This window comes from Nematolebias whitei, chromosome 23 (genome assembly GCF_014905685.2).
Source record: "Nematolebias whitei isolate Nwh7 chromosome 23, NemWhi1, whole genome shotgun sequence".
In the NCBI taxonomy this organism is placed as follows: domain Eukaryota; kingdom Metazoa; phylum Chordata; class Actinopteri; order Cyprinodontiformes; family Rivulidae; genus Nematolebias; species Nematolebias whitei.
Window position 1 is genome coordinate 1,800,407 of NC_056520.1, and position 17,203 is coordinate 1,817,609.

Sequence of the window (17,203 nt, forward strand, 5' to 3'; positions counted from 1 at the left end):
ATGGGTACAAGTACACAGTCCATGTACACATAGGTACAAGTACACAGTCCATGTACACATGTGTACAAGTACAAAATGCATGTACACATATGTACAAATACACAGTCTATGTACACATGTGTACAAATACACAGTCCATGTACACATGTATACAAGTACACAGTCCATTTACACCTTTGTATTAATACACAGTCTATGTACACATGTGTACAAGTACACAATCCATTTAAACATGTGTACAAATACACAGTCCATGTTCACATGTGTACATGTATGAGAGCAGAAACTCAGTAAGTATAAAAGCATCGTCTGTTTCTTTGCAGTTTAACAACTTTTGTTTACGTCCGGCTTCATTAACTTAATTTATTTTTTATTTACCTTCGTTAGTAAAACTCAGACACGTACTCAGATCCTTCAGTTTGATGTTTTAAAATCTGATTTGTTTTTATTTTCTTCTGCTTCATTTAGCTTTTAGCTTCTGCTGTGCTAAATGTAGCTATATTTTAATTATAAGCTTTAGCTACTGTTGAGCTTAATTTAGATTATAGTTGTAACTTTTTAATTAACAATAATTTTGTTTTTTTATCTTTTAGCTACAGTTCTGCTAATTTTGGCTACAATTTTACAAATTTCAGACTCAAGCTGCTTATTTATGAGTTTTAGTTTTCAGCTACTATTCGCCGATGTTAGCTTTTTAGCTACATGTTAGCCTTTTTTAGATTTTAGCTATCAATTTGCTAGATTTACTTTTAAGCTGCTGTTCTGTTGATTTTAGCTACAATTTCACTCATTTAGTTTTTAGCTATGATATAAATAATTTTAGTTTTTAGCTACTGTTTTGCTAATTTTAGCTACTGTTTTGGTAATTTTAGCTACGATTTACCGCCTTTCAGCTTTTAGCTACTGATTTAGTTTAGCTTATAGCTATGATTTAGCTGTCTTTCGGCTTTAGCTAGGACTTTGCTAGTTTTAGATTTTGGTAACTATTCTGCTAATTTTGTCCAAAAACACTGACGTAGATTTTAGATCCTGTTTTGCTAATTTACGTTTTTAGTTTTGCTTTTATACTTTTTTTTTTTTTGCTGTGATTCGGGTCATTTTAGTTTTTAGCTAGAGTTTACCAATATTAGCTTTTAGTCACTGTTCTGCTCATTTTAGCTATGATTAAACTAAATTGAGCTTTTAGCTATTGTTGTGCTTTTTTTAGCTCATAAATTTTTTTAGCCACTTATTTGCTACTTTGAGTTTTTTAGTTATTCTGCTAACTGTGGCTACAAACACTGAGTTAGCTGACTGGTCTTGTGCTGATTTTTGTTTTTACAAATTTAGCCTTTACCTGCCATTTTTTTAAGCTACTTTTCTGCTAGTAATAATTTTAAGCTACAGTTAACAAAATTTTTTTTAATTAGTGTTTTGCAATTTTTAGCTATGATTTAACTAATTTTTGCCTTTAGCTACTGTTATACTTTTAAGCTACATTTTAGTTATTTTTAGATTTAAGCTCATAATACACTAGTTTTATTTTTCAGCTACTGTTTGGCTGCTTTTAGCTACATTTTCACTCATTTAGCTTTTAGGTATTGTTGTGCTTTTTTATTTTATTTTTTGCTTAAAAATACAAATTTAGCCATCTTTACATTTTAGGTACTTATTTCCTAGCTTTAATTTTTTGATCTTGTTCTGCTAATTTTAGCTACATTCACTTTTTTAGCTTTTAGCTAGCATTGTTCTAATTTTCATTTTCAACTATGGTTTTGCTCATTTCAGATTTTTAGCTGCAGTTTAGGCCATTTTAGCTTCTGTTGTGGTGATTTTAGCATCTGGCTCCTGTTTATTTGTTTAGTTTGTTTTTAAGTTTTAGCTCTTTCAACAAACTTTAGCTGAGGTGTTCAGCATTCACACAGAAACGTAAAGTTTATGGTCAAAGATAATATTTACAGCCAGAACTCCGGTTCCGACTGGTTCTTAAGACATCAGCCTGTTTTGACTCCTGTGGTTCCGGGTTAGACGTGGTTCTGGGTGGACTGGACTTGGTTTTGAGGTGAACTTCTGTCTGTCTGTGTCCAGGATCCAGATTTGTCAGTACATCATCTACGGCGTCGCCTCCTTCTTCTTCGTCTACGCCATCCTGCTGCTGGGGGAGGGCTTCTACACGACCAGCGCCATCAAGAAGGAGCTGCAGAGCGACTTCAAGACCACCGTCTGCGGACGCTGCATCACCGCCTTCGTACGGCCACACTCCCTGACCCACCAACCCTCACAGCCCAACCTTTGAACCATCACACCCCTGACTCTTGAACTGTCCCCCCCACCACCCCAACCCACTCCCACTGCAACAATACATGAACTTATGTGTTTTTATTTGCAAACAACTTCAAATTTGAGTCATTTCGTGTCCCATTGAGTCTGACTCAGGCTTTCAGTCTGGTTAGGTGTGCTTCGGCTGATGTCCAGGTACATCAGCCGAAGCACACAGTCTGATTCTTGTGTAGGTGGGTGGTAAGGTCTTCCAACAACTGATATTAACCTAAATCTTTAAAAAAAAACATCTAAATCTCAGCTCTTTCCTGTGTGCAGTTCATGTTCCTGACCTACATCTTGGCTCTGGTCTTCATCGCCATCTTTTGCTTCACGGCCATCCCGGTCTTCCTCTTCTTCAACATGTGGAACACCTGCGCCGCCATGAGGTCTCCAGACGCCAACATCACGTCTCCGGGCTCCGTCTGCGTGGACGTCCGGCAGTACGGTCAGTAAAATAACTGCTGTATGAAATTTATACATTTAATGTAGTTGTTCTTATTTATCGCTAATTTCTCTTGTTTCCTGTAAACTACTTTGCAGGTGAGCATCAAAATTTTATTTTAGAGACAATCCAGTCGTCCAATCAGATTCTTTTAAGTGTTTGTCTCTGGGCAGAAACGTGTCTGAAGCTGCTTCCTGATTGGTCAGGACTTCAGTGTCAGCAGAGAAGGCGGAGCCTATCAGAGGCTCTGCAGGAGTTTGGTCAATGACTGACAGGAACATTAACCAATCACAATATTGATGTAGAGTGGGCGGGGCCACAACACGAGGGTCTGAGCCTTCGGGAAGGCCCTGCAAGCGTTTTCTTTTTGACTACCTGAGGATTTGTGATGCATTTGTACACGAGTTTCATCTACGATAAACAACCTGTAAATATTTATCATCGTCTACAAAAAGTCGACAGAATATTTTGTAATAAATTAGTAAAAGCAGTTTTTGTTTACATTGTAACATGGACAAGGACACTTTGGACAGTCTCAGCAGACATTGAGTCAATAAACAGTCAGACGAAGGTGGAACCAGAAACCTCGGGTCCAAAGAGAAAAGGTAAAGTTCCATCAAAGTTCAGTCAGGTCTTCTGGACGGTTTCTTTTTGTTGAAATGTTTCGTCTTTCATCCAAAGGACTTCATCAGTTTGAGGAGCCACAACTGGTTGGTCCACTATGTGAGTGTGCTGCTTGTGGGACAGAGTTTGTTGTGGCTCCTCGGACTGAAGAAGTCCTTTGGATGAAGGCCAAAACATTTCAATTCAAAGAAACCATCCAGAGGACCTGACTGAACTTTGTTGGATTTTTTTTACCTGAATTATTGAGCATGAACTTTAAAAGGTAAAGTTCTTAAAGCTGTGAGGACCAGAGTGGAGTCAGGAGGGTTTCAAACCGGCAGCCTTGACTCGGAGCTCAAAGGAATATTTAAAACTTTATGAAACAGAAAAGTTTACACGTCTGTCAGAAACCGGAACGTCTAGAAAGCCACAACGAGCAGACCGGACCTGGTTCTGATAATGCTCCACCGAGGGACAAACAGAGATGAGGAAAGTCCCGATGCTAGGTTTTTCAGACCGAGTACAAGTACTTCAGTTTGGGTACTTGCTGCATACTGAGTTAGTACTTCAACATTTTACTCATGTTTATCTTCAGAGATCTCTAAATGTTGGACACTCAGTTCCTCGCAAAGCAGAAGAGGAAGTGACATCACTGAGCGCTAAAGCAGTATCTGTCTGAAGTATCGGGATATTCTTACAAGTACTTAGGCTGGTACAGATACTGATATTAGTAACAGTATCGGGATATTTCCTTGAGTACTTCAGACTGGTATCGTTATTGATGCCAGTAACAGTATCGGGATATTCCCCCGAGTATTGCAGACTGGTATCAATACAATATTGATATCGGGATTGGGATCTTTCTTTTTGTACTTTAGACTGGTATTGATACCAATATTAGTATCGTATCGGGAACCAGTAACAGAGACATGTGGGACAAAAGGACCACAGTGATGGACAGAATGACAAACACCTGGGGACAGGTGGTAGTGGGCGGGGCAGGAGCCGAACTGAACGCAGACATGTGGTACTGGACACCATGAACTGGACCTCCTAAATGGGTCAGTAAAACGAGTTCTGTTTGTTTCTGCTGCATGTTCCAAGGTTCTGACCCGCATTTGAAGCTGGGCCGGGTCGGAGCAGGACGAGGATCGTGCGCTCCTCTCTGTGAGATCGTGATGCCTTCAGGCTCTCGGGTCCTGTGGTAAAAAGCTGCTTCCTGTCTGTCATCCTGCAGGTCTGGTGTCCCTGAACGCCTCACCAGGGAAAGCTTGTGGCGCCACTCTGGGAGACATCTGCAACACGAGCGAGGTCAGACGCCACAAACATCAATATTCTGCTTCCACTTTGATGTTTAATGTTCCAGAACCACTGGACACATCTGGATCTACACATTCAAGATGGCCGCCACAACCAACTTCGTTTTACAGACGCTGAGCTAAAATGTGGCGTGGTAGTAGCTGAGAGTCAGCCACGAAGCACACAGTTGGAGCTCTAACTGAATTAGGAAGATTTTTAGCTGTTTGGGGTCTGTTAGCAAAATATTTAACGAACCACTGGGTGGATTTTAATGAACCGATCAGGAAGCAATCATTAGATGTTCATTTACAGCCGATACAACGTAAAATGGCCGCCGCAGCCAACTGGTTTTAGGAAACACAGAACTGGCAGTGGTTCTACAGACGTGGTGTGGTAGTAGCTGAGAGTCGTCCTTGTCCTGAACAGATGAAGGTCATCTTTATTTTTCTTCTTCTGACCCGGTTCTGGTGTCGTTCCAGTTCTACCTGTCCTACCACCTCTACATCGTGGCGTTGGCCGGCGCCGGAGCCACCGTCATCGCTTTGGTGAGCTGCTCTCATGTTGCCATGGCAACGCCGCCTCTCATGTACCATATCAGCTGAAGCTCGGCAGTGTGTGTGTGTGTGTGTGTTCAGCTGCTGTTTCAGAACAATCATAAAGACGCTACACATTTTAAATTCACGCTAAAATGAAGTCTTTAAATCTGACAAGGGTTTAGTTTGATCAGCTTTTCTTACAAAACGTGACTAAAATGTTTCAAAATGCATAAAAGATGAAAGAAGAACTTCCTGCTGAAGAACTAACCCTTCGGTCAGGAATGAAACTCTTTAAACATTTCAGCTGTTGGTTCATGAACGTCGGTCTACGATTCTAAACTCTGACTTAAAGAACGACTTCCTGCACACACTTGCAATAATCCATCATCCATCCATCATCCATCCATCATCCATCCGTCATCCATCCATCATCCATCATCCATCCATCATCCATCCATCATCTTCCTCTTGTTCTGGACTCAGGTCTTGGGGGCAGCATCTTGAGCAGGGAGGTCCAAACATCTCTCTCCACAGCCTCTTCCAGCTCTTCTGGGAGGATCCTAAGGCGTTCCCAGGACGTAGTCTCTCCAGTGTGTCCTGGGTCTCCTCCCAGTCAGACTTGTCCGAAGCACCTCCCTAGGGAGGCGCTCAGGGAGCATCCTTACCAGATGAACCACCTCAACTGGCTCCTCTGGATGTGGAGGAGCAGCGGTTCTCCTCTGAGTCTCTCCTGATAACTGATCTTCTCCCCCTGTCTCTAAGGAAGAGTCCAGCTCCTGCAGAGGAAACTCATTTCAACCTCCTGGATCCACGATCTCATTCTTTCAGTCTCTACCAGAGTTCATGACCAGAGCTGAGGGGAGGAACGTAGACCGACCAGTAAACAGAGAGCTTTGTCTTACAGCTCAGTTCCCTCTTCACCACAACAGACCGGTACAGAGTCCACAATACTGCAGATGCTGCACCAGTCAGTCTGTCAATCTCACGCTCCATTCTTCCCTCACTCCTGAACAAAACCCAGAGATACTCGAACTCCTCCACTTGAGGCAGAACCTCACCCTCGACCTGAAGAGAACAATCCACTCTTTTCTGACTGAGGACCACGGCCTCAGGCTTGGAGGTGCTTGTTCTCATCTCAGCTGCTTCACACTCGGCTTTGAACTGCTCCAGTGAGAGCTGAAGATCCTTCTGATGGGTTCTTCAGCCAGAAGTTCCCAGCAAGCCCTCACTACACGTTTGGGTCTACTGGGTCTGTCCGGCATCTTCCCCCTTCATCTGATCCAACTCACTACCAGGTGGTGATCAGTTGACTGCTCAGCTCCTCTCTTCACCCGAGTTCCAAAATAAACGGCCGCATATCAGATGACACAACTATGAAGTCAATCATTGATCTAAGACCTAGGGCGTCCTGGTGCCAAGTGCACTTACGGACACCCTTACGTTCGAACGTGGTGTTTGTGATGGACAAGCTATGACAAACACAGAAGTCCAACAACAGAACCGCTCAGGTTCAGATCAGAGAGGCCGTTCCTCCCAGTCACGCCCCTCCAGGTCACACTGTCGTTACGCATTGAAGTCCCCCTGCAGAATAAAGGAGTCCCCAGCTGGTGCACCTTCCAGCACCCCCGCCAAGGACTCCAAGAAGGCCGGATACTCTGAACTGCCATTTGGCACATAGGCACAAACAACAGTCACAGCCCGTCCCCCCACCTGAAGCCGAAGGGAAGACACCCTCTCATCTACCGGGGAAAACTCCAACACACAGGCACCAAGTCGGGGGCTAAGAGTAGACCCAACCAGCTTGGTGCCTCTCACCATGGGCAACTCCAGAGTGGAATAAGGTCCAGCCCCTCTCAAGGAGATCGGTTCCAGAGTCCATGTTGTGCATTGAGGTGAGCCCAACTAGATCTGGTCGGTACCTCTTAACCTCACGCACAAGCTCAAGCTCCTTCCCCACCACAGAGGTCACATTCCTTGTCCCAAGAGCAGCTTTGGTAAACCACGGTCAGAGTGTCTTGGCCTCCACCTTCCGCCACTGCCCATAGATTCATGCACCCGACTCAGATGGACTCTCCTGCAGGTGGTGGGTCCACAGGAAGGCAAACCCATGTTGCTCATTTGGGCTGAGCCTGACCAGGCCCCGTAGGTAGAGACCCGGTCACCAGACACTCATTGACAAGCCCCTCCCCCAGGCCTGGTTCCAAGGTGGAGACCTGGTAACCCATGTTTTTGCAAAGGACACCAAGTTTCTTGATTATTTCTGTCCATATAAGTCTTTGGAATGCTTGCAATAATCATCCATCCATTATCTTTACCTGCTTCTTCCTTTTTGGGGTTTATTAAGAAACAATGAGACCAGGGTTCAGATCTTCGGTGGGGGGATTTACAAAAGTTATTGAACCTACCCAGCATGAGTATATAAAGGTCACTATCAAAAATCCACACACCGCTTAGATTGCAGGCCATCTATGGCATATATGGGCCGGCGATGACCCGGTTCTGTCCTTTGTTCCCTTTAGGTCCATTACCTGATGATCCTGGCAGCCAACTGGGCCTACCTGAAGAGCGCCGTGTCCACCCACGAGTACCAGGACATCAAGACCAAGGACGACCAGGACCTGGAAGCCGAGGCGCGCTCCAAGGAGGGCCAGAACTCCTCTTCCTACTCATAAGGACAGGACTTCCTGTTCAGCCATTGTCCATTTCCTGTCCAAACCTCACCCCTCACCCCTTCCTCCCCAAACCACCCACCTCGGTCATGTCCTTCCCCGTCTCCTGACTCTCCATCCTCTGTCGTGGTTCGGGCAGGGATGAAGAGGATCGAGGGTCAAGAGAGGCAGCCGGCCTCAACGGAGCCGGGTGGAGCTTCGGTCCGGTTCATCGGGCTCAGAAGCGGCGGCTCGTGGGCGTGGCCTGGCTGTGATGGCCTCGCGCCCTGAGCCAACACAGCTCCTCAAAACAGCCAGATTCTTCTGTCGCCGCCGGAGCGGCCGACCGGAACCGACTTCCTCGGGTTCCCTTCCAGTTCTTTGGTGTTTTTTATGCGTGTTTGTGGATATAAATCTTATCGTGCGAATGTGCGTGAATGTTTTTCTTTTTTAAACGTGTGCCAGCTGTCGTTCTGATTTCTTCTTCGTGGTTCGTCTCCGGTGACCTTTGAAGATTGCACTGTTTCCAGAATCTGCTCTAAAGTCCCCTCAAAGGGTTTAAACGCATCTCTTGTTGTTTAACCCCCAAATTACTTCAAGGTCAGAGAGGTCGTTCATGTTCGAGGAATGATTAGAACTTCTCCTTTTTTTATATCTTTGTGTTTTGTGACATTCATCACCAGCTGAAATAATTTATCTGGGTCTTAAGAGACGCACACCTCAGGTATCAAACCCAATCTGAGTTACGTTCCTCGCCGGTTTAATCCTCTCCAGATTACTAACCTGTTCCTCCTTTTGAGATTAAACCCCACCTGTAAATACCCCTGCAAGAATACCGCACATTACTAACACACGTTACTAACTAAATCTGTGTACATGTACTTTGAAATCTGTGTTTCGCGCTCAAGTACTCGTTCTACATTTGATAGTTTGTGTAAACGATGGATCGTGACGTAAACATTGAAACGACGTGACTCAAAAGACGGGAACTCATTTATTTTGTATTTATCGGCTTTAGGCAGCTGTGGTTGACTATTTGATGGAATCTGTTTATAAACAATCAGCCAAACAACTTTATTTATTTGTTTATTTGTTTTGAGCCTCTCAGAGACTGTTTTGGGTGTTTACACTGAAACGCGTCAGGAACTTTCATACGGACATTTTCTACGCAGACGTCGTCGTCGGTCAGGACCGTTTGAGGACTTTGATGCGACGCAGCATGTCGGTATCGTCCCGTGTGCTCCGGTTCTGCTCCGTGAACATCCGGCTCCAGGTCGATGTGAGAGGCGCGGCGTCTCCTCGTTGTTTGCATGGAGGAGACGCGGCGGCGTCGTTGCAGTTCTTCAGGTGATGTGTAGTCATTGTACTGACGAGTGTGGTAGGCGGTGTTTGCCCCCCTCCCCCCTTCACCTCCATCTTTTCTATAAAACAAACTGTTGTACTTTGATGGCGTTGTAGTCCCTCGTAGGTGTTTCTTTCTTTGGAAATGGTTCTCTGACTCCCACATGGTGATGATTTTTGTAACCTTCTCTAGTAAAACTGATATTTTTTATGATCGTGACACGAGTGTCCCGCCTCTTTCTTTCTTCCGTCTGTCGTGGTCGTCTTCCAAACGAGATGAATCCTGCTGGCAGAGTTTCATCTAAAACAGAGTCAAGTTTCGCCGTCTGTTAGAAGAATCCCTCGGAAATGATCAGGACTGAAGTTTAACTAAACGTATTTTTTTTAAATCAGCTTGTGAGGAGAGACGTTGCTCTTCTGTCCAAAGTGAATGAAGCGTGTCGTTCATGTAGGCCTGTCACGATACAAATTCTACTGGGCGATTAATTGGCTCAGAAATTATTGCGATAAACGATAATATTGTTTGAAATTTGACAATAATTAGTAATTGTCAAATTTAAGAAGAAATGGTGGTTAATTTTTGTGTAGTACCTTTTTTTTGACCACCAGATGGCATTATAAGGCTGAACCGAAGGATGGATAGTGAGGGAGCGAGCAGCGTGTCTCTTTAAGAAAAATGGGAGGGAGGCTCCTTGACGTGACATGGGCTGTCTCTTTGGTTCTCAAAATGGCGGTCGCTCAGTGTGATTTGAGCTCTTTAGCATTTGTCACGCAAAGTTTTTAATAAAAATTAGTAAACAAGTTCTCGATTAATTGATTTATTGTTTATCGCGTCATGCCTACGTTCAAGAGCAACTTCTCTCCAGCGTCAACCCAGACGATACCATCGACATTAAATGTAAAATATTTTCATTAGGCTTAAAAATAGACAAGTTTTTTTAGGACTATGATGTCTGCAGGTGACATCATGGTGAGAACAGGGAACAGGTGGAAGAGAGCTTGGAGAGGTGGAGGTATGCACTTGAAAGAAGAGGAATGAAAGTCAGCCGTAGTAAGACAGAGTCCATGTGTGAATGAGAGGGAGGAGGTGGAACAGTGAGGCTACAAGGAGCAGAGGTCACAAAGGTGCAGGACTTCAAGGACTTGGGGTCCACTGTCCAGGAACATGGGGAGTGTGGTGAAGAGGTGAAGAAGAGAGTCCAGGCAGGATGGAGTGATGGAGAAAAGTTTCAGGAGTGATTTGAGACAAAAGGGTGTCTCGAAAGAAAAGTCTTGTCCAGCTTTTTCTGTGTCGCCGCTCTTGACTCAATGAGGCGTCTATGTGTATATGTCTATGGGCGGTGCAGCGCCGCCATCTTGAGGACAAAAATGGAGACTGCAGAGAAAAACCTTAAAAGTACAAACTTCTGTTTTTTTAATTCAGAGATGGCTGTAGTTTAATTTCCTGTGATTATCTTTGATAAAATAATAATTAGAGTTAACGTTACAAGAAATAAAATAAATTAAAACTTAAACATGTTGAAAAAATCAATTCAGCTTTGAGATTTTGTGTCAGAAGGAGTCTGGTTTTCTATTTTTAATTGAAAATAACTACGTACTTTTCTTTAGATGATAAATACAGTACTTGAGTTTTAAGTTCTTGACTGTGGATAGTGTGACAAATAAATATTTCTCAAAAATTATATTCTGAAAAATTATAAGCAGGCCAAATCTACAATGTGCTACTAAATATTTTTAACATGAAACCCAAAGTGGGTCAAATTTAGGGTTGTAATGAATTTCAGACCAATGAGCAAAAACTGTAAAAATGGTTCAAAATATTAATTTTAGTTTCAAACACTGAAGAAAAAAACAATTAGTGCAAGATGTTGATCCTTGTACAGTAAAACAGGAGGAAGTCTGGCCAGAACAATCCAGAACCAGCTTCAAATCCTCGTTTTGTAGCCGCTCAGACTTAGGTCTGCAGAACCATCTCATCGGCCAGTTTCCATCAGGTCGTGGGCCAGTTCCTATCTTTTCATGGGCCAGTTCCTATCAGGTTGTGGGCCAGTTCCCATCAGGTCATGGGCCAGTTCCCATCAGGTCATGGGCCAGTTTCCATCAGGTCGTGGGCCAGTTACCATTGGATAGTGATTCAGTTCCCATCAGGTCGTGGACCAGTTCCTATCAGGTCGTGGGTCAGTTTCCATCAGGTTGTGGACCAGTTCCTATCAGGTCGTGGGTCAGTTTCCATCAGGTCATGGGCCAGTTACCATTGGATCGTGGGTCAGTTCCCATTAGGTTGTGGGCCAGCTCCCATCTTTTCATGGGCCAGTTCCTATCAAGTTGTGGGCCAGTTCCCATCAGGACATGGGCCAGTTACCATTGGATCGTGGACCAGTTCCTATCGGGTCATGGGTCCATTCCCATCAGGTCGTGGGCCACTTCCCATCAGGTCGTGGGCCACTTCCCATCAGGTCATGGGCCAGTTCCCATTTTGTTGTGGGTTACTTCCCAACAGGCCCAGTGGGTCATTTCCCATCAGGTCGTGGGTCCAGCGCTCGGCTCAGCAGCAGCTCGGTCCACGGGGACTCTTCTTCTGTAGATCTACCGTGTTGCTGTAAACGAGGTGATCGTCTCTCTTGTCTGATGCCAGAATGCGACGGACCGCCTCCTCGAAGGCCGACGCTACATTTGTAGCGTCCTTGGCGCTCGTCTCAAAGTACGGGTGTCCGCCGTTGTCCCGGCACCACCGCTGGGCGTCCTCCAGAGACACCTGCCGCTCGGGAGCATCCAGTTTGTTTCCCAGCACCACAAATGGGAAGCTGTCAGGGTCCTGGACGTCGGCGTAGTACGAGAACTCCTTCCTCCAGTTGGCCAGGTTCTGGAAGCTCTGTCCGTCATCCAGACTGAAGGTGAGCAGGCAGCAGTCCGAGCCGCGGTAGAACGGTGTGCGGAGGCTGCGGAAGCGCTCCTGTCCCGCCGTGTCCCAGATCTGCAGGGTGACCCGGTGCCCGTCCACCTCCAGCTCCTTGTTGAGGAACTCCACTCCGATCGTGTGGAAGAGGTGCAAGTCGAACTTGTTGCTGACGTAGCGGTTCATGAGCGACGACTTGCCCACGCCGCCGTCGCCCAGGAGGATCACCTTCAGGAGGCCCGGCCTGGACATCCTGGAGTCTGGGATTAATAATCCAGACCCGGAGGTGTGGAGACGCCGAGGGCAGGACGAGCAGTCCGACCTTTGACCTGAGGAGAAGAGCGCACGCGTTTTAGTTTTACCGCTTAAAGTTCCCGACTCTGTTGGAGTCCAGCAGCCGACAAGAAACAGATTTTGTTTTTGTCCTCTTCAGACCGAGCGGTCCTGGCAGCAGAAGGAACGACGAGGACCACCAGGTCCACCGACACGAGTCTCTACGACCGAGGCCAATTTTTACAAATCAGGTTTTTATTTTTCTGTTAATAAAATACGACAATAACTGTTTGAATCCCTTGAAGAACCAACTCTGACTAAATAAACTAGACCCAGAGGGATTTAACCTCCATCTGAAAACTTCAGAACATTTGAATGAACCGCTGCTTTTATTCTGACAAAAATGCTGTGATCTTTCTACAGGAAGTGCCACAGCTAGCTGCTGCTGCTAGTTGTTATAAAAAAAAAACACAGTTTGGTCAAAGTAACCGTGGGACTCAGGATTTGTTCAGAAAACGGACCGGCTGCTGGGACTCTAAAACTGGAGCTGGTTCTGAAATGGCAGTGCTATCTACAACAGGTAAGATACTGCCTCTTCAAAGAGCTAAAAGAGCATGAACTTCCTGTGATGAACTTCCTGTGACGAACTTCCTGTGATGAACTTCCTGTGATGAACTAACGCGCAGAGCGTCACGCGGAGGCCGGTCACAGGACCAGAACTCCTCCAGGCAGCAGCAGAAAACACAACCCGCTAAAGAGGATTAGGAGTCAGATTAAATCCTGCATGACGAGCTGAAGATCAGCTCGCTGTAAACAGAACCAGGTACCGGATCCATTCACTGTAAACAGAACCAGGTACCGGATCCATTCACTGTAAACAGAACCAGGTACCGGATCAACTCAAAGATCAAAGCTAAAACGAGGAAATAAAAGGAACTCGTTTTAGATCTTTGATCTCTTCGTATTCGTGGTCCGGTCCAAGTAAGTGAAATGTCAGGAAACCCTGTCAGCTGATAAATGAGCCCAAAGATCCGACAAAAGTTCTGCTGTGGACCGGTCCAACCCGTGCTGTGGACACACGCTGACGTCTAAAAGAGTCAAACAGCTGAAGAATCGAAGCCGAAACGTTGAAAAGTCCAACTTCTGAGAGACAGAAGGAGCTGTAAGGCTTTTATTTTGAAATACAGCTGTGACAGGAGGAGGAGGAGTTCAGCTTCAGAAGCTGTTTATTTGTTTGTTTATTTATTAAAAAACAGCAGCTGGAGTTCAGTTTCTGAGGAACAGGGAGTCCGTTCAGGCACAAACTTCTTCTCTGCAACCAGAACCAGAACCAGCTGACAGGAGAACTCCTCATGAACGGACCCTAAAGTTCTGGTTCTGGCTCAAATCCACTTTAAAACCAGAACCAGAGCTTTTTCTGTCGACTTCACAAAAATCACAAAGTTGGAATAAAGTTTTTCACCTGATGGTTCCTGTCAGCCGGGTCTTCCTCTGGACCTCCTCTGGACCTCCTCTGGATCTCCTCTGGTCCGGAGTCTTTTCCTCAGGTTCAGACCAGGCTGTCAGCTGCTCTCACTTTGTCACATGTTGTTCTGAGCCCCTCCTCCTCTTTCTCCTTCTCCCCCTTCCACTTCCTCCTCCTCCTCCTCCTCTCCCAGGCTGCTGCTCCTTACTCAGGGTTGCCAGATAGGAAATGATGAAATATGGTATTATGTCTTTAAGACGGTCGTAGTTTGACCCAAACCAACAATCATGAGTGATCTGTCCACGGGACAAACAACTTTGTTTGTTTGTTTGTTTGTTTGTTTGTTTGTTTGTTTGTTTGTTTGTGTTTGTTCAAAAGTTCTGGCAGTTTCTTCCACCAGTCAGTCTCTGTATCTGTCGCAGGCCCAGTTTACACGAGGCGTTTTCTGCTGCGGTTCGTGCCCAAACGACACGTACAGAAAACAGGGAGTTTCTGTGCTGCGTGCACGTTTTCAGCACGTAGGAGCAAACCAACAACATCCTAGGTCCACAGGAGCGTTCATGTTTGGATGTAGCTGTGATCAGGCTGCCAGGCATGCAGCTGAGCTGAGGTTGCCAGATGAACACAAACGTGTTTTTTTTTAGCCCCTCCTTCTCTGTGCACGTGTTCTAACGACACCCCCGCCCAGCTCACAAGACTGAGTCAAAACACAGTTTTAAAGCAACAGTTCTTTTCTTACCTGGCAACCCTACTGGCATAGAAACAACTTTTTTGTTGTCGTTGTTCATTTGTCTCAGTAAACAACAAACAGTAAACAAGGCCTGTAAATATATTTATATAATTATTATTATTATATTTTATAATATTATGTAAAAATATCAGGAGGTCATCAGGAGGTCATCAGGAGGTCGTCAGGAGATCCTGTCAGGAGGTCCTACATTGGGCTCTCGTGGTCTCAGAGTCCTCAGATCACGTGCTGCGTTCACTGACACACATAAATGTTGCAGCAAACTGAAGTTTGATGGTCTCAGTTTCTTCTACAAGTGGACCGGTTCTTGTCAGGAGGACTTAAGAGACAGAAGACACAAAGAGACGGTCCAGACAGACACAGACCGAGGACAGGAAGTGGTTCAAGGAGACGTGAAGACTCGAGCTGCTTCTGGAGAACTTTGAAAACAACAATAAAGAACGAGCTGAAGAACGTTTCCCAGTTGAACCGGATTATTCTTGTTTTGTTCAATCTCTGAAGTGTCTCAGAGAAAAACAGGAAGTTGTTCAAATAAACTCTTCTTGTTCTTTCTTCTCCTTCTACTTCCTTCTTCTTCATTGTCTTTTTGTTCTTTCTTCTCATTCTATTTCCTTCTTCATGTTGGAGCTGTGGGAGGACAGAAGGTTAGAAGTAAAGATGGGCAGAGGTTCAGCAGCTCTGAACACAAACGAAAGAGAAACTAATTTATCATAAATTATATTGATCAGGAGATTTTATAAACTGTCAATAAAAACTGAAACTGGAGCAGATCTCAGTCCATCTGAAACGACAAGCGCTTCTGAAATCTGCACAAAATCAAACCGCTGCTGCTCCAACAGCTCACATCAGCTGAAACCAGCAGGAAAACAGCTGAACACATTACGACAATATGAAATGAGCTAGTAGTAGTACTTATAATCTAATTACATAAAATCTAATTATTTAAAATCTAAAATTTTAATTATTTAAAATCTAAATATTTAAAATTATTTTTGTCTAAATTTTAAAAATCTATTAAAAATATTTTTTAATCTAATTATTTAAAATATAATTTTTAAAATTGAATTATTTTAAATCTATTTTTAAAATGTCATTATTATATTTATAATCTATTTAAAATATAATTATTTATAACTAATGGTTTATAATCTAATTATTTGAAATCTAATTATTAAAATCTATTTTTTAAATCAAATTTTTATAATCAAATTTTTAATAATCTAATATTTATAATCTATGTACTATCTAATTTTTTAATCTAATTATTTAAAATGGAATTATTTAAAATCTATTTTTTTTTTAATTATTTATGATCTAATTGTCTATAAGGTGGAAATCAGCAAAAACAAAAACACAGAAAATAGCTAAAACATAGCCGAACCCACTGTGCAAGGAGACGTCTAAGCGACGTCTTTTTTAAGTCGTTTTTGCTCGTCTGATGTCGGTCCCTCGCAGGTGCAGACTGACGCCAGACGACGTCTTTTCCACATCAAATTTTAACTTAACAGTATGTTTGAACATCCATTGTGCAACAGGAAACATCCTCCACCCACTAGAAACAGTTGGAGTAAGATTTACAAATAAATCATCGCTCCTTAAATGTTTCCTTTATCCTTTTTATTGGACTAACAGAACAAGCTCTGAGAGGAATGAACGCAGAAAATATCAACAGTTGGTTTGTGGTGAAGCCGTGCAAATTTATAATCATGAAAGAGTAACTGTGCAGTTACTCTTTCATGATTATAAATTATTATTGTAAATTTTACTTAAGGCACACGTGTACCTGCCTTGGAAGTCTTTATGACCTCCAAGTCTGACGTTCAAACATTAGGCTCCATCTTGACGTACAGGTGAGGTCATGACCTACAGGTGAGGTCATGGTCAGACGTCGTGGACACGTCCAGATCGTGCCTTTGACCGACGGACTCGACGAAGACACGATCTGATCCTCCATTATGTTTAGTGGGAATCAGCCGAAGCAGTTTTGGCTCGTGGGCTCAGAGGCAGGTCCAGCCGCTGTGGTACCACTGCTGGCCACACCCCCTGCAGGTGAGGAAGGTCATGGCCTCCTCGTCGGGACCCCCCCGCCTCACCCAGGCAGGTAAGAAGAGAGCCCCCCGGGTCACCTGGGTCAGGCTGCAGTCCCGGCCCCCACACCGCCTGCAGCGGACCTCCTGAGTCCTGGTCCCCTCCAGGCCTCGGGGGAGCTGCCGCTCCCTCACCCCCTGGGAGGAGTACTCCTCCCTCAGCCGCCGGAGCTCTGGACCCGCCATCTCCTCCGCAGACATGCGGGCGAAGACCCTGGGGGGCAGGGAGCCCTCTAGGAGGCCCTGGCGGAGGTGGGGGGCCGTCCTCAGGTTGGACACCTTGCTCCTCACGCAGGTTTTGTATCGGAGGCGGTTCTGTGCGTGAAGCTCGTGGACCTGCTGTTCGATGTCTGCGGCCAGCCGGGCCACCCGGTTCTGATCCAGAGCTTCAGGGCAGAGAGCAGAGAGGAGCAGCTCAGCACACCGGGTCCTGACCGGGTCCGGAGCAGCAGGGGCCCGTCGGGACTCTGGTTCTGAAGCAGCTGGACCTACAGCAGAAGGTTCAGGAGCTCCACCGTCCTGTGGGTCTACAGAACCAGAGGCCTCAGAACCGCTGGGTCCACC

The 17,203-nt window shown here is 44.9% G+C and overlaps 3 protein-coding genes across 3 annotated transcripts in view; 1 reads left to right on the forward strand and 2 right to left on the reverse strand.

Annotated features, from left to right (window-relative positions):
- The window catches only part of LOC119428909 (neuronal membrane glycoprotein M6-b), a 21,472-nt gene extending 12,082 nt beyond the window's left edge, over nt 1-9,390 (forward strand). The window contains exons 3-7 of the mRNA XM_037696606.1: nt 2,068-2,227; nt 2,578-2,746; nt 4,584-4,657; nt 5,125-5,190; nt 7,701-9,390. Of these exons, the coding sequence (XP_037552534.1) occupies nt 2,068-2,227; nt 2,578-2,746; nt 4,584-4,657; nt 5,125-5,190; nt 7,701-7,853 (622 nt within the window). The 3' untranslated portion in view covers nt 7,854-9,390. The remainder of the gene's footprint in view (nt 1-2,067; nt 2,228-2,577; nt 2,747-4,583; nt 4,658-5,124; nt 5,191-7,700) is intronic.
- Nucleotides 9,391-11,653: 2,263 nt separating this feature from the next.
- On the reverse strand, nt 11,654-13,927 carry LOC119428930 (ras-related protein Rab-9A-like). The gene is made up of 2 exons (XM_037696637.1): nt 13,802-13,927; nt 11,654-12,395 (listed from the first exon to the last, which is right to left on the reverse strand). Exon 2 carries the CDS (start codon nt 12,316-12,318, stop codon nt 11,716-11,718), a length of 603 nt encoding a protein of 200 aa, XP_037552565.1. The 5' UTR covers nt 12,319-12,395; nt 13,802-13,927; the 3' UTR covers nt 11,654-11,715.
- Nucleotides 13,928-16,362: 2,435 nt separating this feature from the next.
- The window catches only part of LOC119429002 (transcription elongation factor A N-terminal and central domain-containing protein), a 1,117-nt gene continuing 276 nt past the window's right edge, over nt 16,363-17,203 (reverse strand). The window contains exon 2 of the mRNA XM_037696721.1: nt 16,363-17,127. Coding sequence (XP_037552649.1) covers nt 16,550-17,127 — 578 coding nt within the window. The 3' untranslated portion in view covers nt 16,363-16,549. The remainder of the gene's footprint in view (nt 17,128-17,203) is intronic.